This window comes from Pipistrellus kuhlii, unplaced genomic scaffold (assembly GCF_014108245.1).
Source record: "Pipistrellus kuhlii isolate mPipKuh1 unplaced genomic scaffold, mPipKuh1.p scaffold_m20_p_11, whole genome shotgun sequence".
In the NCBI taxonomy this organism is placed as follows: Eukaryota; Metazoa; Chordata; class Mammalia; order Chiroptera; family Vespertilionidae; genus Pipistrellus; species Pipistrellus kuhlii.
The window spans coordinates 14,428,965-14,455,728 of record NW_023425416.1 but is presented as its reverse complement, the minus strand read 5'-3'; the positions used below and the strand labels follow the sequence as shown (position 1 = coordinate 14,455,728).

The window sequence follows — 26,764 nt, the reverse complement described above, 5'->3', positions numbered from 1 at the left end:
TTAGACCACGTAACATCAGTGAGCAAGTATTCTTCTATGGTCATTAATTAAATCATTGTTTATAGTCTCAGATTGTTATAGTATGGAGGCAGCATAACATTTTTCATCTCAAGTGACATGAGGTCCAGAGGGCCCCCCCCCTTACATATTTTCATCCTGACTCAGACAAGTGCCTCAGTGAAATGAGTCATTAACATTCAGGGGCCAGAGCAGACTCTGGGAGAGCCCAGGGGAGCCCAGAGAGAAGCTTGCAGGCAGCCGGGCCGGGCCTGGCCAAGGTGGCCCTGGGGAGGAGCAGGAGCTGGGCCCACACACCTTCCCCGGTCAGGGGGCGAGGAGCCATCCTCCCTACAGAATTTCTTGCTTGCAAGTCGGGTAGCCATGGAAACTATTCTCAGCCATTGGACCTCAGACATGTCCCCTGCAAATGAGTATCTGGGGACGTGTATGCCCCTTTCAGGAGTCCGTTGCCTCCTCCGATCTACCGGTACTAGCAAAACCAGAAGCCTGGAGCTCATTGGTTTGTCTCATTTTATGCACAACTAGGTCCTATCTTGAGGGAAATGGCCCTAATGAGGCAAAGCAGCACACCATTTAAAATCCATTAGAGTGATCATTGCCACTGTACAGTGGCTGGTGGAATACACAGTTCCGAGTTCATACTATTGGGTAAATAAGTGAACTGGGAAAACTGAAGAGAGGGGCCGACGCGCCCTGATATGCCATAAAGCCATGATGACCTTCTCTAATGCTCAGCGTGCCAGGATTTTAAACAAGCACCGCCCACGTCTCCTTCGGAAATCAGTGAAGGGAGTGCTTTCCAGCTGTGCAAACAGAGCAGGCCTCACTGTTTGGGCTCTCAACCCATCAGTCATCGTTAGGGCAAATGGACATGCCACAGAAGTGTCCCTTGGTTGTCTGTTCTGCTAGTCCCTTTCTGATAGGTTAATGGTCATTCCATCCTTATTTGAAAGCAAGCTAGTGGCCTGAGCCCTCCTCAGAAGTTCAGACCCTTAGCCCTTTTTTCCATGAAAAAATTCTTACCCTCACATTACATTTGTTTCCAAGTGTCTTGGCCCCTAAAAGGTAGCTTCACATTTCGAGGCCAGAATGGTGGCAGGTGAGGGTAGGGGAAAGTGGCCATCAAACCTTCACTATTTTGGAACAAGTGGAAGAAGACACAAATGGCAGTTGTTCAGATAAGTTTATGAAATATGTTTGGTACCCTTTGACCAATATCTCCCCAATTCCCCCAACCCTCAGCCCCTGGTAACCACCATTTCATTCTCTGTGTCTATAAGCTCAGCTTTTTTAAGTTTCATATGGATTCCTATTTATAAGGGATTTAATTCAGCATTAGTTTGTGTCTGCCTAACCTCACATAGCATAATACCCTGCAGCTCCATCCATCTTGTCTCAAATGGCAAACTTTCCTTCTTTCTCATAGTTGAATGATACGCCACTGTGTATGTGTGTGTGTGTGTGTGTGTGTGTGTGTGTGTGTGTTTTGACGGACACTTAAGTTGTGTACATGCCATTAGAACATGAAGATGTTGCCCCTGTTGTTTATAACAACTAAGGATGACCAACGAAGTGTCACCCTTAGTGGTTATAAGGATGAACTATGCAGGTAGAATGCAACAGTACTTTTGTGACTTATATATCTTGACCCTCACTAAAGCTCTATTAGGTGTTTGGGAAGAAAAATGAGAGCTAGTTTTCTTTTCCTAAAAAAAAAAATATATTTTTATTGATTTCAGAGAAGAAGGGAGAGGGAGAGAGAGATAGAAACATCAATGATGAGAGAGAATCATTGGCTGTCTCCTGGATCTCCCATACATGCCTTGACAGGGACTCGAACCATGACCTCCTAATTCATAGGTGGATGCTCAACCACTGAGCAACACTGGCTGGACAAGATCTAGTTTCCTTGCCCCAGGTTACCAGCTAGCAGGTGGCAGAGCCAGGAGGCTGGCCCAGTGGATCCGAAGCCTGAGCCTCACTTCACCAGATTGTGAGGTCACCTCTCTTTGGGGAGATGTCAGTGGTGTTTCATGGAGGACTCCTATATCTCTTGCAGAGTTTGAGACTCTAGGAAAATGAATGTAGAGGCGGAGGAAAGAATTTGTCAGCTAATAAAGACCAAGTGGGATTTCTACCCAGCATGTGTGTGTTCCAGAAACGGCCCTGCCTCCACTTGTGTGGGCATGTGGTTCAGTTTCTGATGTTTTACAAAGCGGGACATTAAGGCTCTGAGAGGAGATGAGGCAGTTTGGGGTGTGGGTGCTACGACAAAGCTACAGATAGGCCAGCATTCCTAGCTCCGTCATGTGATCCTTTAAATGACCTTTTCTAACATGAAATTTGAAATGTAACGTTATTCACAAAGGAAAAGGCTTGTTTCTGAATTGAGAGTCTGGCTGATTCTGATGGCATCACACTGGAGACCCCCACTCTCTGGTAGGCAGTGGGTAGGTCCCTGGCGTCATGTTCATTTCTTTCTAACTCACTGGGCATGTGCCCTTGGGCTCCAGGGCCCACCAGACCTCTTGCTGCATGTCTGCGAAGGTCCGAGGGGAGGTGGAGGTAGGACATTGTTTATAAATTGCGTATCTCTTTTCAGAAATAAGTGCTTTGTCAGTAGCATGTGGTGCTGACGGGGAGGAGGAAGATGGGAACACTGTTGTCCAGACAGGAGGCAAACGAGGTCACACCATCGACTTCACTGCCCCCTCCACTGTCCTGAGGAGACTGAAACCTGAGCTTTGTCTCACGCAGAGGGGAGTGTATGCAAAGGGAGCGGTGCCTCACAGACAAGGTGAATGGGAACTTGGCGTGGGAGATAGATGGCCAGGGTCTCCCACTGAGGAGCCAACTGGGGCTCTCCATTCTGACGTCATTGCAAAGCGGAGTCATGAATGATGGAGCATCGCATCTACAGGCACCTCTTAGACAAGGGACTCCTAAGAAATGTAGAGGTGAGGGTGGTGGAATCTCAGAAATACAAAGCACCAGGCTGCGTGTGGTTGATCACAGGGAGCAGTTGTAACCCGGAGTTCACAGGAGTCTCTGCAAGGGAATAAAGTACATAAATAGATGTTACGTAGAAAAATGAGAAGACCATTTGTAATAGGTGGCTAATTACAGCATTAATTACTCCTTGGTAATTACCGAATGATTGCTGATTCTGTTTTCTTACATGATATATGACGTCCAAAAAGGCTCATTAAAGAAGAGAATAAACATTCAAGAGCTAGAATTTAAAAGAAAAAAAAAAGGGGGGGGGCGGGAGGGAAAGGAGCCAGTTCAGAGAATGCAGAGGGAAAACAAGGGAAGCGTCTATGGTTACAGCCAAAGCGTCCAGCCCTCAGCAACTTCCTGTTATCCATCAAAAGTACATTTGTTAACTAAAACTTAGCTGAAAACATTCAAAAGCAAGAAAGAGTCTTTCAGAAAGGTTGGAGATTTTAATGGGTTGGAGTTAGATGATTAAATTTGCACGAAGCTTTGCAGTATACGTTATTAATATTATTTTTTATAATCTCGGCTTCTCTTACAATCTATACATCTGCATGCCTGGTCTATATTTTGAAATATAAATTAGAACTATGGCCTGGGTTTTGAATAGCCCTTTGGTGCTAATTATTGAGCATTTCCCAGGAACCCCAAGGAGAACCAGGCATTTCCCCACCCCATCCTCAACTTGTCCTGGCCACAGAGATACAGACAGCCCATTAGGGGTGACCTCCTGGGGAGGACCTCTGAGCAGCCACGTGTGCCTGTTCTTTTCTGAAGCAGAAAGAAGTAGTGTCCTCAGTGGTCAAGAGCAAAGGTTCTGGAATCAGATGAAACTGGGTTGGAATTGATCTGGGACGAGTCACTGAGTTCCCTGCTCTGGTTCCTCCTGATACAGGGAGTCCATGAGTTGCCCAGGCACACAGGGGCCAGGTGGATGCCAGTAAGACCCCAGTGGGTGTCCTACATCGCTAACCCAGATGCGGGCTCTGGGAATTCTGCTCCTGACAAGTCAGGCACCCGTTTTTTGTAATATTTCATGGAGCTAATATTCCAGTGAAAGAAAACATAGTAAACAAGCAAGTCAGAGTTCAGCACCAGATTAATCTTCCGAAAAAAGTGAAGGCAGGGCGAAGTGAGAGGAAGTGAGTTTAGACAGCTGAACCCTGCATGATAAACAAGAGCCAGGCAGAGGGGACAGCAGGAGCCAAAGCCTGAGAGGGGAATGAACTTGGCCTACCAGAGGAGGAGGGAGGCCAGGGAGCCCAAACAACGAGAGCAATGGTGAGGAAACAAAGCGAGTGAGGTCATCTAGGTGGGGGGCAGGCAGCTGAAGGAGTGTCTTGGAGTCTTGGCAGTGTGGCTAAGACATTTTGATTTTATTCTCACTCTAAATAGAACCAGTTTTAGACTCTTTAGCAGAGAGATGAGTATCTGCTTTATACTTTCAGATGATCCCTCCAGCTGCAGGATAACGAGGAGGGGGTCTGTGGGGAGGGTGCTGCCGTACTCTGGGGGAGAGACTCTGGAGTCAGGAGTGGGCTGGGGCAGAGGAGAGGGGGAAGTGGGTTTCCGATTTGTTATTGAGATAGGGCCAGAAGATCTTGCTCGTGGATTAGCCATGGGCTGGGGTGAGAAAGGGGTGACTGTCAAGGATAGCACTTATGATTCTGGCCTAATCTGGGGAGTGGCGCCATTTGCTGAGATGGGAAGAGGCAGTCGGGGGAGGAATGCGTTTGGTGAGGGAACCAGGAGTTGGCTTGGGAGTCCAGTCTGAGAGTGCTGTTAGTCATCCTGTGGAAGTGTCAGGTGTACTGTTGGCTGTGGGTCTGGAGCTCTGGGTAGCAGCCAGCTTTTTGTAGCTTCTCAGAATGTTGACTGTGACCAGCAGTGCCAAGTGAGGATGATCTCAGCTCCATCCTCATCCAAGTGTGTGGTGGTTTTTCCTTTCCACTCCCTCTATGCTAATGACCTGTCTCTCCCATCCTTCTTCTCACATTCATTCCCCTTCTTCTCTTGGCCCTGTTTTGGAAAATCCAAATCAAGGATTTTTATTGTTGGCTTTGAGGATCGAGAAAAGACAGACAACCAAGAACTCCTCCTGAGAGTTGCTGTCTTTATGCACATTTTGCAAAGGAACCCCAAATAGGAATTAATTCTTCTCCGAGAGTCATGAACCAATGTTCTCTAATAGCCCAGAATCGTGGAGCTCTCCCCTCCTCTTATCACCATGGCAACACTTCCCTTAACTGTCCTCTTTGCCTTGATTTTCTAAGACCTTTCCCTCAGAACATGGTTTGTCCACTAAAGATGAAATATTTTCTTTCTTATTCAAACACTGATTGCAGTCACTGAGCCTGGAGAAGTAACTATGGATGCCCCTTTCATCCAGTGACTCTCTTTAAAACTTGTCTTTCCAACGAATTCTAAGAGGAGCCATCTGGGAGTGCCCCAGTGGGTCCCCTGACATTGGTGCCTGACTTCTGATGGAGGCCAAGGTGCCATGGGCCCCACTCTTGGGCTGCACACTAAAACAGAAGCTCAGTGCCTGCTCCTCAGGGCCCTGTTTTCCCTGGGATGGGTGAGGCCCTGGCCCTGGCAGGGAGGGTGGGGGTGGACAGGAGTGACAATGCATGTTAATTACACTGTGCAGAGCTGTCATCAGGAAGCCAGAAGCCACATGGTCCTGACCTGGTTTGGGGTTGGCACACCAAATTCAAACCAGCTGGGCTTTGTTTGGAAATTCCCTTAGAGGGTACAGCCCTCTTTGGACAACAGAAGGGCTGGCATTTCCTTACCTGAGCCCTGTTAGCCACAGTGTCTGTAAACACTGTAGCCAGTGCTGCGACAGACCTGGCTCCAGAGGCACCCTCCCCCTCTGATGTGTTGGCACCAGGAGCTGGCATGAGCCTCGTTAAAGGGTCCTCGTTTAAAGGGCAGGGAGGAAACATGGCATGTCCATCCGGTGTCCCTGCTTAAGATCCTCCATGACTGCCTGCCTGTGGGATGAAGCCTAAGCTCTTCCCAAGGTCCTGAGTGAAGGTGCCCTGTGCATTCCTCTGATCTTATACCACCCAGTGCCTTCCCGCCCAGCTCCTTACCCCAGTCACTCCAGCCATTTTCAGTTCCCAGCAGGGGCCTGAGCCTGCCCTTCACCTTTATTTACACTCCTTGCTTTACTGTACACCCTTTAACCCTCTTCCTCCAGCTGCTGGTCCTCACCTGCAGGGTTAGTGGTGCTGACCCTTCCGTGGGGCTGCCAAGCGCCTGGCTATCTCTGCTTTGTTCAGGGCAGTGGTCCTCCACCGGTGGTCCCTGAGGTCCGAAAGGTTCATGACCGTTGCTTTAGGGCAGCACTGACTGTGCTATTCTGTGGTTGTTCTACTCAGACTCCCCAGGCCCAGGAGGCAGGGTCCCGCCCATTCTGTGAATCCCTGCTTCTCCAGGGCTAGGCACCAACAAAGCCTTCCATAAAGGTTTGGGTGAAGGGCCCCAGGTCACCCCTTCCCTTCCAACATCTCCCCACGCACCCACAGGAAGGCCACCGGGAGCACATCCTGAAGAGGAACACAGCAATGCCCTGAACTTGAGATCGAAACGGCATCCCCAGCCGGAGACAATCGCATGGCTAGGACATATCTGTTGCTTAGCAACCAGGTCCACCCAGCGTATTTAAAAGGCAGGCCTGGTAACCCCCATGTCAGCCTCAAACTCATAAGGGCAACAATCTGTAAAAGCAAAAGGCACAGATGAAGAGACTCCCAATCCTGGGCTCACCTCCTGTATTTGCCACAGGAAACCTGTGGGAATGTGGGGGAGACACATACCCACGGTCTGCCTCCGTCTTCTCTTGACAGGGAGCACAGTCTTCCCCACCTCATCATGTTGTTAAGAATAAATGGGACAAAGCCTTTCAAGTGTTTAGTGGCAAGTTTTGTGTCCTTTAGTAAGCACTCAAAGATTAATTATCACTATTATTGTTATAGTGATAAAAATGGATAGCCTTGCAATTTTGAGGGGTATAATTTTCCCATTGGAAATAAATCCACCAACGTAAAAGACAGAGATTACAAAATGGCATCTAAAAGGACCCTTGCGCGTTCCTGCCGGCAAGGTCTGCATGTGCATGCAGAGAAAAAGTCTGGGAGGTGCTCTCAAGTAGCGGTCGCCAACCTTTTGGTCCTCACGGGACATCGGTGGTCCACGGACCACTGGTTGATGACTGCTGCTCTACAGGGCCAACAGGGGCTTCCTCTGGGGAGCGGGGGTTATGATTGATCTTAATTGTATTCCTTCGCTTGCTGACATTTTCTAGCATGAACACATGACTCATGAAGCGGGTGATGGCAGTGGGGACATCTAAGGTATAAAAAGGAAAAGAAGAGGAAGAAATTAGTGAGAGGCTGAGAAGGTGTGGCAGATGTGGGCTCCCCGGTTGCCAGTCTTCCTGTCTGTTCCTGACCTGCTTTTCCCTCGGCAGGATTCTTTACCCAGATCTCCACGTTGGCGGATGTGCAGGAAAACGTCATGGAATACCTCCACGTGCTGAGCCGGCCCAAGGTGATCGACCAGGAGCACGACGTGGTGTGGACTGAAGCTTACATCGACAGCACTGTGAGTCACGGGCCCCAGGGCGCCTGAGGGTTTGTCCCTGTGTTCATTTCAGAAGGCAATGATTGGGTCGCTCTTCCTCTATAATGGGGTTCAGTGACATTTTCCTTCGTTGTACAGTTTGCAGACAAAGTTGGTGAAAATGTAACCAGCATTCTGGAAGGTGTCTGATCAGCACACAAAGCTCACTTTCTGAGTGTCTTCTCTAGCTACTTGTTTCCTCCCACGTGTTTACAAATGCTGTCATTGGAGCAGTGACGGTGGGCGTGTGAGATTCAGTCCCCCATCTCAGAGGCCCAGTCCTGGGGATCAGTCTCTGGATCTGAACTTGGGAAGGTGGCCGAGCTTGGCTCTCCCAGTGAATCAGAGCCACGGCAGAGGCCACAGCTGTGTTTTCTTCCTGTAGATGAGTGAGAATCTGCCTCGGTGGCGGTGATATAGGCCAGGGATTGCTTTTGGAACTCCAGCCAAGGCTCCTTCGAACGCTGAATTCTAAGCACAGGATTCTGATGCTGAAGTAGTTTTAAAAGGAGGAACGTTGCCAATCACCAAACAATGGCTCCATGGCCCGGTTGCTTGTATATGTTCAGGGTGATTTTTCATAGTGATAATGGGTCTGATGGGAGTGGCATTTTTCATTAATTGATTGTAAATGTTCGCGCAGGGCTTCTCTCCCATCGTTTTTGTTGGGATTAACATCACATTAATCACTGTAACCCAGACATAGCTGTTCTCCAGAGTGGTCTCAATGGCTGCTGTGGGCCGGCTCTACTCTCCATGAGTCTCATTCCTGTGGTGTTTCTGGCAGCAACAGGCAGAGGCTGGCTGCGGACGGCATGTGGGAACCCAGCTCGGGGGGCACTGCAGCAGCCTGTCCCTCCTCGGCCTCCGGGTCACAGTGGGACCATGGGAATATGAATGGTGCCGAAGGGGTGTCCCTTCCTGAGGAGAATCACGCTGAGCATAGGGAAGGGTGAAAATCCTCTCTGGTTCACAAGTTGGTCTTGGCCTGTATCACTGTCAGGGTCTGACACCAGCTTGATTTAGAATCCTGGATAACATAACTAAGCCACTCATTTATGTTGGCACCATAGTAACAATAACAATAACAATAACAATAACAGTGATGGTTTCATCCCTTCTTCCATGCAGCTGAGGAAGGCAGGCAAAGAGCATGAAGAGGGGTGTGGCTAGCCGGGATCGAAGCCATCAAGTCACCCAGTGGTTTTGTGTAGAAACCCTTAAGAGCCAGTTTGATCAGTCACATTATTTGTTCACCAATTTAAAAAATATTAAGCAAAGTCTCTATAATTAAAACATTACAGTACCTGCACCTGGATAGACAGACAGATCAGTGAAATAGAAGATAGAAATGTAGTGTGTGATAAATGTGGCATTGCAGATCAGTGGAGCTAGAATAGGCTTTGCACTGAATGTCTTTGAGAAAACTAGATAGCCATTTAGAAAAAAAAAAAAAGTAGTTCTATTCTTAACATCATACTCCCCCCCCCCCAAAAAAAAAATAATCCCAAAGGATCAGAGACCTAACATGTAAAAAATAAAATCATACAAGCAGTAGAACAAGATATGGGTTGCTTCCTCTGTGACCTGAGTTCAGAGAAAGGCTTTCTAACAATGACTCCAAAATCCAGATGTAATAAAAAGACAGATAAGTAAGTTTGACTACTTAAAATAAAAACAAAGCAAAATCTAACTTTTAGTAAGTTGAAAACAATTATAAGTGAAGTCAAAGGCAAATGATCAAAATAGGAGGAACTATTTGCAGCATACAGGACACACACAGAACTAATAAGCCTAATATGTAAAGAACTTTTTTTAATGGAAGGGAAAATCTCAAAATTCCAATAGAAAAAAAAATGAGCAAAAGACATGTGTGTAATAAAATTAATAAAAAAAATAATTATGGCTTTTAAACATATGGAAGATGTACAACTTCACTCACAATAAGAAAAATGCTCATTGAAATGTAGTGAGATACCATTTCTCAGCTATCAGGCAAAAACTAAAAGCAAAACTGTATGTACACTGTATTGGTGAGGTTGAGGGGAAGGGACATTCATATGTTGCTCTGGAAGACAGAATGGGCAATCCCACTATTACCCAGCAATCCCAATTATAGAAATTAACCCTGAAGATGAACCCCAGAAACATAAAAACACATACATTTTGTTCACTGCAGAATTGCTCATGATTGCAAAACACTGTAAATTACCTAAATACCTAAATATAAGAGATTGATGGATAAACTGTAGTACTTCCATTGGAGTCTTCATGCTAGAAACAAGAATGAGGATGGTTTCTATTGGTTGATATGGAATGACTTCTAGGATATATTGCTGAGCAGAATGAGCTGAATGCAAGTCTATGAACAAGGTGCTATCTTTCATATAAGAAAGAAGAGGGAATAAGAAGACATGTGTATCTGCTTATTAAGAAAAAAAAACACAGAAAGAAAAGTCAGAAACCAATAGAACTGGCTACCCCAAGAAGTGGGAGGAGTGCCACGAAGAAGGGACAGTGGAGGGGACAGACATCTGAGTTATCTTCTTGCACAGTTTTGACAAAGTCCTTTTCCAAAAATTGAGAAGTAAAAAAGATGGGCCAAAACCAAGAGTGAATGCAAACAGAAGCAAATGAATTCAACTACATTTCAAATGAGAAAAAAAAAAAAAATATATATATATCCCAAAAAGTAGGAGAAAGAAGCAACCTTTTGAATATAGTAGTTGCACACTTTATTACATTTTGAAAAAGTACTTTTCCCCCTACCTCAGGCTAAGGGGGGAAAAAAGAACTGTAAGTAAATTTTAAACTTTGGGTGTCATTTGTAGTAATGTGGGTATAGCCATTCTGAATTTGTTTTGTGAGTGTGGTAAATTGAGCACATGTGTAAATGGGGGGAGACAAGGCAGACCTGTGGGATGAGACTGGATTGAAGGTATCAGAATTGAAGTACCACTTTGCAACCATTTTGGTCAAGAGTAGTTAGGGCAAAGGTCATCAGTGGATGCTAAATCTAGGGGGATGCTTGGAAGAAGGGGCATCTTTGAATCGTACTCTTTAATGTCTAAAAAAGAACACAAGAGCCACCGCCCGTTAGAGCAACGTAACGTCAGAGCGTTCCGCCAGGCCCCGGGCCAGCGCCCAAAAATCTTCCATATTTTTACAAGTTGGAGAGAAGCAATATACGGCAAAACAAAAATCTTGAGTGGATCATCAGAATTAGTGTCACTTATGAGGAGTGTGCTTTCAGAAAGTGACACATCACTAGATTATTCTGGCTGGGATATGTCACCTGGAGCTCCTGGAGGAAGCAGATTAAGCTATGTTTTGTTGTTGTGTGTTTTTTAACAGACTTTAATATATATTATATAATTGATTTCAGAAAAGAAGGGTAAGAAAGATAGAAACATCAATGATGAGAGAGAATCATTGATCAGCTGCCTCTTGCACACCCCCTACTGAGGATCAAGCCCAGAATCCAGGCATGTCCCCTTGACCAGGAATCAACCCTGAATTCCTGGTTCATAGGCCAATGCTCAACCCCTGATCCACTATATCTGGGCTTTGTTTTAATATGGTGTCTTGCTATAGATAATGATAATCACTTAAATCAGTTGTTTTAGATTTATTAATTGCATTCATACAAACATACATATTTTCGTGTATGAACTTTGACAGCAGAGGCAAAGGAAATGGGGAGCAGCTCTAGATGCGCAGCTGCAACAGCAATGTCTTTGAAGGCCTGTCCTTTATCTTAAACATTTACGTGAAATTTGCTTTGTGTGCCATAATCACCTTTACTTACTTTAAGACAAAATAATGGTTTAAATGGCTCATTATTGAGTAAAATGGAATGCCAGGGTAACAGAGCTCTTTTATTCCACCTCTTCCAGACCCTTTGCCATACATAAAACTAACCCCCAGACCATGTTTGTCCCTGAAATGACAAATCAGCATCACATCTGTGCTTTCTAAGCTTCTGTGTACCTTTGCAGGCAGCCTGATAAACACCTCTCTTGTAGAGTGCTTTGAGGGCTCCTTCTGAGCCTGGGGGTCTTGAGAAGCCTGTTGGGTTGGTGAGGACACATAGGAGTTAGCCTCCTTCTTTCCTAAGCCTGCTCAGTGAGCAGAGGCAGCTGCTGCTCCCACAGGTGTTTCTGGGCTGGAAGGCAACAATCTCTTGAACCTCATCTGGGCCTGGATTCTTCCAGGACAAGGGCAAAGGCCCCTGTCATTGATGTGGGGTCCAAATAGGGTTGGTATGCTGAACTTGTCTGCAGAGTCTGAATTCTAAGATGAACCCACCAACTTGGGAACAACTCAGAAAACGATGGGGATGGGATGTGGAGGTCAGCAATTGCAAGATCCTGCCTGCCCTGCCACAGCCAGGACAGTCTAGCCAGCCTGAAATCAGATCAGGTGCAGGAGCACTCGGCATTGGCACTGCGGACTCCATTTTAATATTTGATGTGCTGGTGGGATCAGCACCTATGGATTTTTTTATATTTCAACATATTAAAAATCTACCTTAGTATCGTAGCTAAAGCCATGCATTTAGAGTAAGAATCGTGTCAGTTTGAATTCTACACCTCAGTTTGAATTCTATGCCATACCAGCCTTGTGACTGTAAGGAAGTGACTTAGCTTTCTCGTGTATTGCTTTCCTCATTTGCAACCCTAAGTTGACTCTAAGGATTAAATGTCTTTGCATGGAGAAAGTGCAATAAACACTGCCTATCATCATTCTCAATCTCAGGAAATCCAGTGGGAATGTTTCTCCTTGGTTGTCGGAAGTTAATAAAAAAAAATACTCTCCTTCCTTTGAGCTGGGTCTCCAAGAAACTTCAGGGTAGTTATAATATGGCTTCTCACGGTATGTGAGAAACGTTTTAATAAAAATTTTGTAACTTAATTTTTACAATATTCTGTTATACATAATTATTAATAACGAACTACAGTGTTCACTAATGACTGATTACAATAATCGTGTTGCATTCATTTCCCTTATGTGCCTTACTCGCAGGCTCACCATTTCTCTCCACTGATACTAGCAGCGAATATTTTAGCAGCCAATGTCAAGTCATTAGTCTTGTACTGACTTGTTTGGTGGGCAAAGCAGGAAATATTTCACTTTTGGAGAACAAAAAAAAAATAGGTTTATTTGCATTATGCTTATTAATTTGTGCAGTTAGTCAATGTCTGGTAAGTTAATGTTCAAGAAAAAATACTAAATTTTATCAAAATGTTCTATTATTTTATTCTAACGGTTACTCATTTATTTTAGCCCTTTGTATTCAGTATGTCTCACTTGAAATAAACCCACGTTTCTATGAAAATTGAAGCTTTTGGGATTTTTTTTGCGGCCACATAAGCTTAACCTTGTTTATTTGGCCCATGTTAGCCATTGAATTTGATATGCTTGGTTTAGATAATATAATTTTGGACTTAAGAATGATGAGCACCTTGAAAGCACTGTTCTTCTAGAGATAAACTTGAATCCTCTGGAGTTCCTGTTGCTGCCATTACGTATTGTGGTCAGGCATGAATGTGTGGCGTTGGTGCCTGGGTCAGTGTCCCTAAGAGAGGCCGCTTGTGCTGCTGCACTAGCCCAGGAGAGTCCCCCAGCCTTATAGAGGTGAAAGCTGGATGCCTCGCCCAAAGAAAGGGAGACGTGGCAGGAACCCTTTTAACTGGCCGCCCCTCAATCGGTTCAGTGTCCTCTCTGCTCTGGAGCAGTCTGTGGCCCACAGCACACGGGGCATTCGGTTTGGAAGCCACGCTGGCGCAAATTCCCACACAGCTGTGCCCCCAGCCGAGCTGCATGCTCAGAAGAAGCCAGTCCTCTACATCCCTGACCTACTGATGGCAGATGTCATTTTGCCTAGCTGTATACATCAGCTATTACTTAAACCATTGAATTGTGCTCATTACCCTGTAATTGCTGCTGTGAAAAGGAAGTGGTTACTTCTGTGACTGTGTACGTAAATGCCTTGGAAAGAGAAAAATTACCGGTGTGCTAAGTATGGACAAAGCAATCATGAAAGATGGAGAAAAAGTCTTCCCTGTACTCAAGGATACTGACACTTAACTTTTCCCACTTCCTCCCTCCCTTCCTCCTTCCCTCCTTTCATTCCTGTTTCTTCTTTTCTCTCTTTCTTCCTATAGAGTCGTTTACCTTGCTTAGTCTGTTTCATCCTGGGTTGCTGGTGTAGGCCTGGCGGCTAAGGTAGCCTCTGCTCAGTGTCTTGTTGCCCTTGGTAACCCAAAGGCTGTGTGCTCCGTGAAGGAGAGTGACCCTCCCAGACGCCAGGAGGAGGGCCGCCACCTGGTGTGAGAGCAGCTGGGACTCTCAGCTGGAACTGCCAACACACTGCGTGTGGGTCAGCATCGCCGGGACAGCTGTGTTAGTTTTCTGTTGCAAAAACGGATTACCACAAACTTATCTGCTTAAAACAATACAAGCATATTGTGTCATGGTTCCCATGGGTCGGGAATCTGGGCACACGCTAGCTGGGCCCTCAGCTCTGGGTCTCACAGGCTGCCATTAAGTGTTGGCTGCACTGCATTTCTCATCTGCCCTCAGGGCCCCTTCAGATCACTGGCAGGATGCAACCCTTTTCGTCGCGGAACCTTGGTTCCCGTTTTCTTGTTCCTGTCCCCAAGGTGTGTTCTCAGCTCCTATAATCCAAAGTTCCTGGCCACGTGGAACAGTTCAGGCAATGCTGTTGACTTTCTTCCAGGCCACCAAGAACACACCTCATTGGACCTTCCCCTTCCTTTAAAGGCACCGCTGACTAGGTCGGGCTGACCCAGGATAACCTCTCTTTTCATTAACTCAGAGGCCAATGATAGGAACTGAGCATGGGAGTGATATTCCATCAGACATCCCATGGGAGGGGATTTAAGAGACATATATTCGTTGGGGCAGAAATCCAGCGAGTGTTTTAGAGCTCCATGTACTGCAGTAGCCTCAGTTCTGTGCTGTGGTCTGAGAGGGAAAGAAAACCCAGAAGGAAATGTCACCACTGCCTGGGCGGCCATGGCGCTCTCAGTCGGAACATCTCTACTCACCAGGGGTCTCAGGGGCATGGCCCTCAGGGGCAGTGTCCTCTGAAATTGGTTTTTGATTCCTCCAGGAACCAAGAGACCTCTGATTTATGTAATTCCTACCAAAATCTAAGAAAATAGGTCTTCATTGACTAATGAATTTGGACACTTGATTCCCTCAAGTTTGCTTAATATGGTCTTACAAGTCTTCCTTCTCCTTGTTTAGTGGTAAAGACAAAAGGAATTCTGTTTGCTTGACTCATCGGTGATTGTGGCTTAAAACCCAGCAGCAACAAATATAATTATGTAAGTGATTTAATGCTTAAATGAATAGCTTAAGACGACCTACCAGTACAGGGCTTTCCCTTTTTGTTAATTATGCATTGATTCATACAGTTCTGGGTCTGAACAAGCTCAAGATAAGCGTTTGCGAACAGAAGCTGAGTTTGGACTCTAGCACACGAAGAGTCAGGAGCTGTGTTTACCCAAGTCTGACCTAGAATGGAGACTTCCTTCAGCGTCCCTCCCTCGCCCTCCTTGCTACTACCAGTCTGATTAGATATCCTATTTTCTGCCTGGGTGTTCTATTCAATTTGCTTTCCTGGTGAAGCCCAAATATATGAATTGATGTTCACAACATTAATTATGTTTCATCTCATAAAGCTCATGTATTCATTGACAAATGAGCAAACACTGGAATTCTGAAATTCATGGGCTTCTTATCTGAATACAAGTCACACACAGTCATCATCTCTTAGGTGCAGAGCAAAATAAGCGCTAACAAAGGGATTCGTTCCATTTTGCAGGCAAATGGCTTATACTTTCCAGCTAGATTCTAATCACCTTGGGAACGCCTCGTACCTTGCTGTGCAGGGCAGAGCCTGCCTTAAACTGAGGACGGACGTGTCTTTCCCAGGGAGTTTGCATAGACCACAGTGACACACAGAAGAGGAGCAAAGAAATCTTTTAGAAACAGTGGGAATGTGACCGTTTAAAATAATGAGAATTCATTACTGGAGCCCTCCTGCCCCGCCCCTTTGCTGGTGATGCAATTCAGTCTGCAATTTGTAGGAACTTTCAAACCAATTTAGTTGCATTTGCAAATTGGACCTGTGTCCCTCCTTCTCACCCCCCACTAAGTCCAAGTTGGAGAAAATGCTTTGCATTTTATAAATTGCACATTTGTTTTGCTTTCCCATCTAGGAAGAACAGCACCTAGGTCATTTAGGAGGCTTTTGGGTGATTGCTGTAAGCTACATCTTACTGCTGAGAAGCAATTACTCAGGGGGTCAAAGGCATCATAAAAAAGTTGTTGGGGGTTGGAAACCAAATTTACAGTATTTTCCCAAGACACCGCTGCATATCAAAGAAGTTCAAATCGTCAAAACAAAAAAAGACACACGTAAAGAGAAACATAAACGGTCCTGCTGGGCTGTGGAACAGAGTGCCATCTGCATCACATGGCATGGAGGAAGCTGATTACGCTGGGACCTCTATTTCATAGCAGATGGGTTCATTAAATTTAATAGCCTCCAGAGCCTTTAGAAACCGTGTTAAAAACATGTGGAGCATGCTGTGACACTTCACTTCTGGCCCTGCAGTCATTATAACTGGCACAAACTATAAATATTACAGTACTTTATTTCCATTGAAACAGATTACTGTAATAATTATTTTTTTTGTTTTGCCAGGAGATGATGATGTTAAAAATAAGTGCATCCCTGTTTTCTGGTACCATTTATATTCATCTAACTATTTTCCTCTTCCATTTGGTTCTATATTTTTCTATTAGTTTTTTTCCTAAGAGTATCCTTTTTTTTTTATGAGTTAGTGTTATAAAACATGCATCAAAAGCATAAAATTATTAACTTCAGGGAAGATGTCCTAACACCCTGTATAGATGACAGTCAATTAATCCAAAAGCTTCAAGCTGAAAATGAAAAAGAATATATTTCAAGTACGTGGGATTTTTCCCCCCTCTGATTTTTAGATTTATTGTTGTCTCTGCTATCCTATATAACAAAAGAGAAACATGTAAATTGACTGTACCTCTGCTACACTCACCAACCAATCAGGAGTAAGTATGCAAATTAACCTGACAAAGATGGCAGGTTAATTTGCATACACAGGTGCCAGGGGGAGAGCAGAGTAGGAGAGTCATTGGAGAGTGGAGCAGCTTGGGGAGCTTTGTTTCCCAAGCCACCAAACAGAGAGCAGAGAGGGAGAGCTGGCGGCTTGGAGGACTTGGCAGAGTGGGAGGCCATGGAACAGAGACAGAGCAGGAAGGGAAAACCAAGAGCCCAGGGAGCACCAGGGATTCTGGGAATCATAGTTCTGGTGGCAGACGAATCTCCTAGACACTATAGCAAAGTGAGCCTGGAGCAAGTTACTGTTGTGGATGGAGGGAAAGCAAAGGTGAGAGACATAAGTAAAATCAGAGTGTCTAGGAAAAATTAAAGGGAAGATATCCTAAAACTTCCAGAAAATCCACCAATGAAGCAAAGAAAAAGAACAAACCTCTATTATTCTGCGAACAACAAACCAAACTGGGTTGGGGCCTCGGACAATTTGCTCATATGATTGCAAAGACAGAAAAAAAACCTCATGGATTGGAGAGGGCTCCCCTGAGGGCTCCCAGATTGGACAGGGTGCAGGTCAGACTGAGGGACCCACTACCCATGCACAAATCTTCATGCACTGGGCCTCTAGTTATGGTATTATTATAATAATTTGCAGTTGTCTATAATGAAAGGACAGCCTCTAGAGATAGACTTAAGACCTTATAGAAATGGATGAGACCATTCAGTCTAAATAATCATTTAGTATGATAGATCATTTAGCACTCTTTGTTTATAAATGATAGCCCCCTACTCAAAGTAGCCAAGGTCAAAAAGGGAATTTGTTGACTCTTAGAACCAAGACACATATGTAGTTTTGTCTTGAGGTATGACTAGATTTATGGTCCAATCCCATGTTATTTAGACTTCTCCTTTGAATCATACTAGCTTCCCAGGTATATTCTCCCTAAAGGGTGGCAATGAAGGCCTCTACCTTCCATTACCTTTCATTATCTTTATAGTCCCTTACTCTTATAGCGTCTATATCAAACCTATGATAGACCTGTTTGGGTCAAAAAACCATATTGAGAAGTTAGATGGAGTTATTAATTGATGGCCCAAATCTTATAGTGGGGAATAAATCAGTCCCAAAGAAAATTGATCCTGGGAGGACTGAGAGGCAACAGAGTCCTACATAGAACTTGTTTGTAGAACTCAAAACTCATCCAAGCCAAAGATCATGTATCCCATCAGTATAGTAGTCATTATAATACCATGTTTTCAACCAGCAGAGCCCTTTATCTAGTCAAATGTTTCCATGGCCCCTTCATGTATAAAACATATAGAGGCAGGGCTGCTCTGGTAGACATTGGAAAGTGAGTACTGAGGGAGGCTCTGAAGCACTTTTATTGCTCCTTCCTGGCACAGCAGAGTCTAGATAGTATTCTGGGTAATCGTTGAATTTCAGGGTGGTGTTCTCTAGTGTAGGTTATCTTCTGTGCCCCTAAGTTTACAACAAGTACTGGTCTGGGTCCAATTAGGAAATATGGTAGAAGGACTGGGGGGATATATCCTTGGATATAGTAGAAAACCAAATTGAAAAAGTTATAATAATAATATTTCTGCCTTATTTATCTTCATTACTGAAGATAATCAAAAGTTTATTATCACCATACTTATACCACCTCTTAGGACACATTGGCTGTAGGGAGAGAACGCACTTAAACTAGGGGAATTTCTTTTTTTAGGAGAAATTTATTAGATGGATACAGGGACAGCCTCAGCAGGAACAAGAATCATCAAGAGAGTAGGAAGCCATCATGAGCAAGTAATTGCTCTCTATTCTTTCTTTCTGGAGCCACACAGCCTCCTGCCTGTCTTCTAACATGTCAGTTATATATCTTTAAATATATTTTTATTTATTTCAGAGAGAGTAAGTGAGAGGGAGAGAGACATAGTATTATCAATGATGAAAGAGAATCATTGATTGGCTACCTCTTGCATGCCCCCTTTTAGGAATCAAGCCCACAACCTAGGCATGTACTCTCACTGGGAATGAAACCATGACTTCCTGATTCATGGGTTAATGCTCAACCACTGAGCCATATCAGGCAGGCAGCTGTATTTTTTTTTTTAATTCTCTGTAGCCCAGTTCTCTTGTCATGGGGAACACATGTTCTCCTCCAAGTCTACTTTACATGGTGTCCTAGTTCAAACCCAGTAGAGATGAACTCAGTGTTTTGGTATCCGAGCTCATTTACCAGCAAATTACATAACTTACTCCTAGCCCATGGTTCCATTGAGGTCAGATGCCTGCCACTTAACCAATCAGCTGTGGTTAGGGAAAGGTCATGTGACATAGGTAATATGATAAAAGCAGCTCAGCCAGGCTTGTAATATCAGAATCTGTAAGAAAGGGGTATGGTAGAAGGAAATGGATAAATTGGAGTGTGTAGGAGTTGGCATTTCTAGACCTCTGTCTTTTCATCTATGGCTTCTGTAAGTTATATTTCAAGCTGGACTCTAATACTAATAACTCTTAGGAGCATGTCTTCTTTCTTCTTCTTTGAGACCTAGGCTCATGGCTTCTTTTTAGCCCTGCCTCCCACATCTTTGACCTCCATCCACCTTTCTGCTACATGGGTGGTAGGAATCCTTCTCTTGTGTCTTCTGAGAACAAAGGGAGGTATTTTGGCCATCAAAGCCAAAGCTGTACTGCTGTTTCTCCTTCACTGCCCAGATATTTGGGCAACCTAGATTCTTAGAGCTGATTCTCATGCTTTGACATGGTTTAAACTAGAAAGAACACATTCCTTTTACTAGCAGCATGAAGAATAATTAAAATAATCCCAGAGAATCAAGCTGTGGTTTGATATCAGCTGCCAGTTTCTCTTCTCTTGCTGTATAAAGAATTTCCTCCATGTAGAAGAGTTAATTATTTTACTCTTATTCCATAAGGATTACTGTGCCAATTATAAATGTATTGTCCATAGGGCCATGGTTCAAAGATACCACAGATAAGAACATTTCACCTGATTTGTGCTCTTAAACTGCTTCTATTTGAAATTAGTGCCCTGGCTAGTTTGGCTCAGTGGATAGAGCATAGGCCTGGGGGCTAAAGGGTTCTTGGTTTGATTTTGGTCAAGGGCAAGTACCAGTGGTGGGCGTGCAGGAGGCAGCCAATTAATGATTTTCATCATTGATGTTTCTATCTCTCCCTTCTTATCTTTCTCTCCCTCTTTCTTCCTCTCTGAAGTCAATAAAAATATATTTAAAAAATAAAAATAAAATAGCCTGTCTTACTTGGAAAGATTATTCCTTGAAGGCCTTTCACACCTGTGTATCAGAGATATGCAATAAAAATCTCCTTCAGCCTCATTCTGCTGAAGATTCCCAATACCAGTTCCTCAGGGGGGAAATTCTCTCTTGTTCTGAACAATGAAAGGAAAAGCAAAGGCGATCATTTATTCAGGCAAATGGAACAGGTTTTCAAATCAATTTACATGATGTTTTATCCAAAAATGTGGAACATCAACATCTTTGCCAATTGATGGGAACAACTATTAGACACTCTTTTATTTGATCTCTCCTCTGAGATGGTATTCATTATGGTACTATCTGAGGAGATTAAATTAAAGATGGTCTGAGATGAAGCAAGAGCTGAGTACCCATCCAGCCTATCAGTGGTTCTCTCTCATCACTGATGTTTCTATCTCTTTCCCTCACTTCCTCTCTCTGTTTCTCCTTCACTCAGCCCAATGTAAAGGAGCATTTGTTTCCATTGAAGAGTCCTTCCTTAGAGAAGACAGGATTTACACGCACTGTTTATCTATTGATCTCCCCATGGTATCCCAATAGAAGGAACCCATGGGCAGGACTGCAGTCACACCTTACAGGAGCAGGGCCATCACTACACCAAATTAGATGACCTTTCTGACTGCTTCTGAAAAACATCCCAAGGCCCAGTTTGAAAGGGCTTCACAAATGGTCTAATCATTTTAACTATCAACCAATAAGTTAGAGGATCTAAAGCACATGTGTCAAACACAAGGCCCGTGGGCCAAATCCTTCCCGCCAGGCCTTGCAATGTGGCCCGCACCACGCTGTCATCACTGCACTCCGCTGCGTTTCCATCACAATGACAGTTTATGACTGTTCAGTAAACCATTCGGCCCGCGATTTAGGCTGGATTTTAGATTTTGGCCCCTTCTCTGACTGAGTTCGACACCCCTAATAAAGTATAAGTGCAATCCCCACTGGCTCAGAATCCTCCAGGGGAACCTAAATTCTAAGCATTTGAATCACTTTATAACCTGACTCCTATTTACCTCTCAGTCATGCTGGTCAGCAGTGTCCTGTTGTTTGAACACCCCAACACTTTCTCCCTTCTCTAGGCTTTTGAAGATGTTTTTCCTTCTGAACTGGAAACATGGCTCTCCCACTCTGCTTCCCTACTGAGGGAGATGACCCTTTCCAGTTCCCATTTCTCAGCTAAAGTGTCACCCTCATGTGCCAATGACTTTCCATCTCAGATCCCTATGAATTTCCTTCATAGAAGTTATAGTCATTTATAGTTATTTCAATTAAGCACTTTGATTTTTTTCTCTTTAAAAATTCTTTATTGTCTGCCTGCCCAACAATAATGTAAGGGCTGAGGCAAAGTCAGTACTGGGTCCCTAGAACCACACATTCATTATTAACATAAGGAGGCTAAGTGGCTTGTTCTTAGTCACACCAGCAATTTCTTTTTACTACTCACTAGAGTATGTTTTCCCCACTCTATACTATACTTCTCTGAAAAAGGTACAGCAAGACACCAAACAATTAGGGAAGAAATAATAAATAATATTAGCTACAAAGAAGGTGGTGGCACCAACATAGATTATAAAATATTTTCCCTGAAATGCAACTGTCTCATCTGTCTTTCCTTTTTTTAAAATCCAGCTGAATGGTCTAGTTCAGGTCTGAAGCAACTGGTTTTCTTGAATACCAACCTCATCTACTCAGTGGCAGTCACTGATGTTAGATGGAAGAACAGGGAACTTTCAGGGGTGAAGCAGATTTTGCAATGCTCCCTTTCTATGAATGTTGTTAAAAGCAATATGTTGGGGAAAGGGTTGATTACTTAAGGCACATTGTTTATGCTACATTACTTAGGTCTGATGGAAAAGTTCCTAACAGTGGTTTTCTTGCTAAAGATATGGTTTATGGATGTAGAGTGGAATGTGATTTTTTTGGTAGAGCATCAGCATAATTTAGGTGGACTCCAGAGAAACTTGATATTGGGAGAGGCCCGGGAAAATATTCAGGTCCATGGAGCTTCTTTAGAATTAGCACTCAATTCTCCATCAGAATATAGATGCTTTCTGCTTTTAATTACCATCCTTATTCAAGCCAAGTTAATTACTGCGGACCAGACTGGAAAGGAATATTCCCAGAAAGTCTGATATGATAGAATGGGAGTGTGTTTTCTGAAGAAGATACTGGGAAGTTCTTAATGAGTTAGTGTTTCAGGATAACTTTTGCAATAGAATACTAAGGGAATAAGAGGGGGGAAATAAGAGATTTTTTGGCAGCTGCTCCCCATCAGAGCTCTTGACAATCTGTTTTTTATTTAGTTTTCTGTTATGTAAAAGCATGGAATTCTCAAGTTAAGAAATATTGATCACTGCATGACAATACACATGTAACGAAACCGTATTGTGTTGAAAAAGCTCTCCTTTTAAAGTGAGATTACTGACTTTCAATTTTGTTATTGAAATGTGTGGGTCATTTTACTTAGAAAATAATGTGGTTTTCTTAAACATAAGTTATTTCGAGGTTAAAATAATCTTAATTTTAACTATTAATATTATTAAGAACAGATTCGCAGGCCAGTACAACTGAATGCAAGCAAGAACAAACTTGGAAAAGCAAATCAGTGGCTGGGAATGCTGAAAGGCAGTGAGGTCTGCCTTGGCCACAGTACAAAGCTTCACAGCAGCCCCTCGCTGTATTGGCAGAGCCACACATTTTTGTAAGGTCTGTTGATTTCCCCAGACTTCATGGAATCTAGATCAGGTTTGTCAATCTCCCATTTCTCTTGCCATGACAATCCAGCCTAGGGTTGAATGAGGAGCACTCAGAATGTATGGACTTCAAGGCCCTCCTGTCCATCTGGATTGCTCCTTCTCTAGTTGTCAGCAAACATGAGGGTTGATTCGTTGGCCGTCATTGTTCTAGGCATGTGTGGAACCAGATGTATAGTTACTGAGTTTATTGGCCAGACACCTACTAAGCTGAAGTCCAGTCCCTACATTGGGCACTAAGGTGTCATAGCTTCCAATTTCAGGAAATTTGTAGTGAACAATCCAAGCCAATCATATAATTTTAAATTATTATATTATTTTTGGTAGATATCAGTGGCCTTCAACATTGTGTGGTGAAAACTACATGTCCTCTTCCTCACAGTCCTATTACCAGGATGTGGTAGAAAGAAGTCTCAAACAAATCCTGCCATTCACACAAACATTTATTAGCAGCATTCACAAAATCCAGCCAAGTGTTGTGTAAGCTTAAGGAAGCCCAAGCTCTTTGTCTTGCATCAGAACAAATGCGTTATTTGCAGGAGTCAGTTTACCTTCTATTTGGAAGCAGGTGACTTGGAAGCCTAAGTCAGCAGCTTAAGTCTGTTTAGGTTGAGGGCACTGTTTCTAAGGATAAAGGCCACTGAGCCCCCAAAGTCCAAAGTCCTTATGTGGTTCAAACAGAGAAAGGCAGGGACTCTGCAATCTATTCAACCAACCTACACAGAGTGGGCACCTCCAATTTACTGATAAAAAAAATCATGTCTTACGTTTAGTAGAGTAACTGACTAAACCTCTTTATTGGTCACAGGTAAATAATATATTGTAGGTTAGCTTTTGTTTGAATACTAGTTGAAATGTATATTCCTAATCAGGGCAATTAACCACTTCTGAGATACAGATTAAAATTATGTATAGCACACATTTATGTTGAAGTCTACAATAAACCACATGCCACATAACAGCATTAAACTGTTTACAATCAAGGTACTTCTTTGTAAAGTGGGAATAATAATATTGCTGATCTCATAGAGTTGTGAAGATTTAAAAACACACTATTGCTTAGCACCATGCCAGGCATATGGTCCTCCATAAAGGGTAATCCTTATTACTTAGAAATTAAAAATAATATTATTACATGGGCCGTCTGCACTGCCTTCGCTTGGGCCAGAGCCACTTTTCTACCTTTGCTCCAGCCCTGAGCCACCTTTCCACTTTCCCACACTGCCCAGAGGCCCAGGATGTCTGCTGCCATGGCGACAATGCAAGCATCCCACCCCTAGCTGCTGGGCACCTGTGCATGCAAATTAACCTGCCATATTTGTTGGGTGAATTTGCATACCCATTCCTGATTGGCTGGTGGTTGTCACCAAGGTACGGTCAATTTGCATCTTTCTCTTTTATTACTCACACCCTCAGGATGGGGAGAGAGGAGGAAGTGTGTGTATTTTCCTTCCCAACAGAGAGGCATCCCTGAGTCACCTTCACTCTTTGCAGCTGTGCTACCTACAATGCATGGTGTGTCCTGCCTGGAATCTCCATTCCATGCTTGGGAGTGAAAAAGAAAAAGGAAAAAAACTACCAATGTCATTTTCTCCCATTATCTTAGAAGTCTTTATGGCTACATCTTGTAGAAACAACTAGAGTAAGAAATCATCACTGTGCTGGACTCTGCCACCTTCCTAATCTTGATGACCAGCCAGTGTGAACCAAGAAGCTTGTGGGGAAAGGCTCAGCTAGGAAAACTCAGAAACCGTGATCTTCAGAAGCATTCCTCCCACCAGGGCAGTAGGCCAGGCGCTAGAATGCACCACATCATGTGCCAGGTGTGTCTGTATCCCTGTCAAGTAGCTTCTCTTATCTCCATTTTCCAAACACAGAAACCGAGACCCAGGGTTATAGAGGAGTTTGTCCAAGGAGATAGGATAATTAGTAGAACAAATGGGATTCAGCCCTAGGTTGCCTGCCTGGTGTGCGGTCTGTGCTCTTTGATGTGATGCTGCTCTTGGGAAGGTCTCCCGACACATATGTCTGTGCTCTGCTGAGGAGCAAGCCCACCAGACTGCACGATGGAGGGCCAAAGCCTTTAAAATGCCTGGTATGCTTTTAGAAATGTCCTTGCCATTCCCACAAGCCTGAGTTCCGTTGCTTCCACTGAATTCTGAAAAGCCCATGGTGCCTGCTTTGTGTTGTGAAGACACTGAAGCTCGACTTGTCCCAAATTATGTTCCCCATGGTGTTGGCAACCCAAGATAGGAAACTTTAAATTTCTCAGCATGTACCTCTCCCATGGAGAGCTCTCTGTGCTGTATTAAATGACAGAAGGAAAACGCAGCTCATCGCACTTGTAAAAGAAGCCGCAGCATTCCTGGGTTTAAATCTGGAGGCAAAACAATTCTATTTAATGGGCTTTTAAAAAGCCAGGAATTTGCATTTTGAATGTGTTATACATCACAAACAGGATTTTGATGGTGGTATCACAGCTCACACTGTAAACACATCCTATCATTTATGTAGCTCCAAATGCTGTCACTCTGTCAGAATCAGGATATGATATACACAGAGCTTCTCTCCTGGGGGAAATTGAATGTCCTGAATCAAACTCCTAGGGACACTGGGAATGACTTAGAAAGTCTGGCCACTTTCATGGGTAATCAGGCGAGTGAAGCAGCAGGTTAAAAGGTAGATCCAAACTTCAGATGAGCAATCAAACAAGCCAAGGTGTTCTGAAGGCAACCACAACAAGATGTTTGAACTTAGGGAAGGAAGGTGAACCCTCACATTTCAGGATTGTGCTCATGCTCAAGCCTTCCAAGAGGATCTCCAACTAACCTTAGGGCTAGGAGTTGATATATCTCAGAATCTCTGCTCCAAGACTGCTGTGGAAGGACCAGGAGGGGAGCAGTGATGTATGTCATCAGGAGTTTTTTTTTGTTTGTTTTTTGTTTGTTTTTTTTAACGAATTTTACTGACACCCCTCCCCCACCCCCCCAATAATCAACTTATAGTTGTTTTTCTTGTCTTTAAGTTTATTGGGGTGACATTGGTTGATAAAATTATATAGGTTTCTGTATGTTGCATTGTGTGTTTGCCACCCAAAGTCAATTCTCCTTCAATCACCATATACTTGACCCTCTTTACCCATTTTTGCCCTCAGTCCCATCCTTCCCTTATGATAACCACAATACTGATGTGTCTGTGAGTGTTTGCTTGTCTAGTTCGTTCATTTGTTATTTTCAGTTTTATAGCCCACATGTAAGCAAGATCACATGATTCTTGACTTTTTCCTTCTGACTTATTTCACTTAGCACAATATTCTCAAGATCCATTGGTGTTGTTGCAAATGGCAGTTTCATCTTTTCTTGTGGCTGAGTAGTGTTCCATTGGATGTGGTTCTCTTTTTTAAGAATAGATGGTCAAATTTACCTTCTTCCCTCCATGCCCAATCACTGCCAATGTTCACTTCCAAATCAGAATTCCTCCGAAGAGATTTGGGGCCATTAAAGTGTAAAAGAGAGGCCCCAGGGCAGTGCCTAGAATGAAAGAGAGGGATAACACAGTTGCCCTGTATAAGAAAAGAGGACAAGTGAGAAAAACAGTCTTGCCTTCTGAGGTAAGAGAGGGTACAGCAGCCTTAGCAAGGTGGGGGGAGGAGGAGGCAGAGGGGATTGACTCCAGATGGGCAAGGTGACTTGATCTTCTTAAGGGCAGGAGTAACTCTTACTTACTAGAAATTTTATGTTATTTTTTCTGCTGCAGTGTAACCCCCTACACCTTATAAAAGCCCATCACATTTTCTCCAAGGCATCAGAAAAGGGATTTGGGGGTGAAAGCATAGAAAAGTTCCAATTTTCTATAACTCTACCTTCTTAGGAAGGTCAAGATGGGTGTGCATGTAGGGGAGTAAAGATGTAGTTCCCAGACAGAATGAAGGTAACTATATGGG

At 43.8% G+C, this 26,764-nt stretch overlaps 1 protein-coding gene across 3 annotated transcripts in view; it reads left to right on the top strand.

Annotated features, from left to right (window-relative positions):
- CACNA2D3 (calcium voltage-gated channel auxiliary subunit alpha2delta 3) overlaps positions 1–26,764 on the top strand; it is a 773,665-nt gene that overhangs the window by 482,280 nt on the left and 264,621 nt on the right. For all 3 annotated transcript variants that reach the window (XR_004986777.2, XM_036430835.2, XM_036430833.2), the window contains exon 13: positions 7,496–7,629. Coding sequence is in view for 2 of the 3 variants with exons in the window: in XM_036430835.2 (XP_036286728.1) it covers positions 7,496–7,629 (134 nt within the window). In the remaining variant the exon portion in view is untranslated. The remainder of the gene's footprint in view (positions 1–7,495; positions 7,630–26,764) is intronic.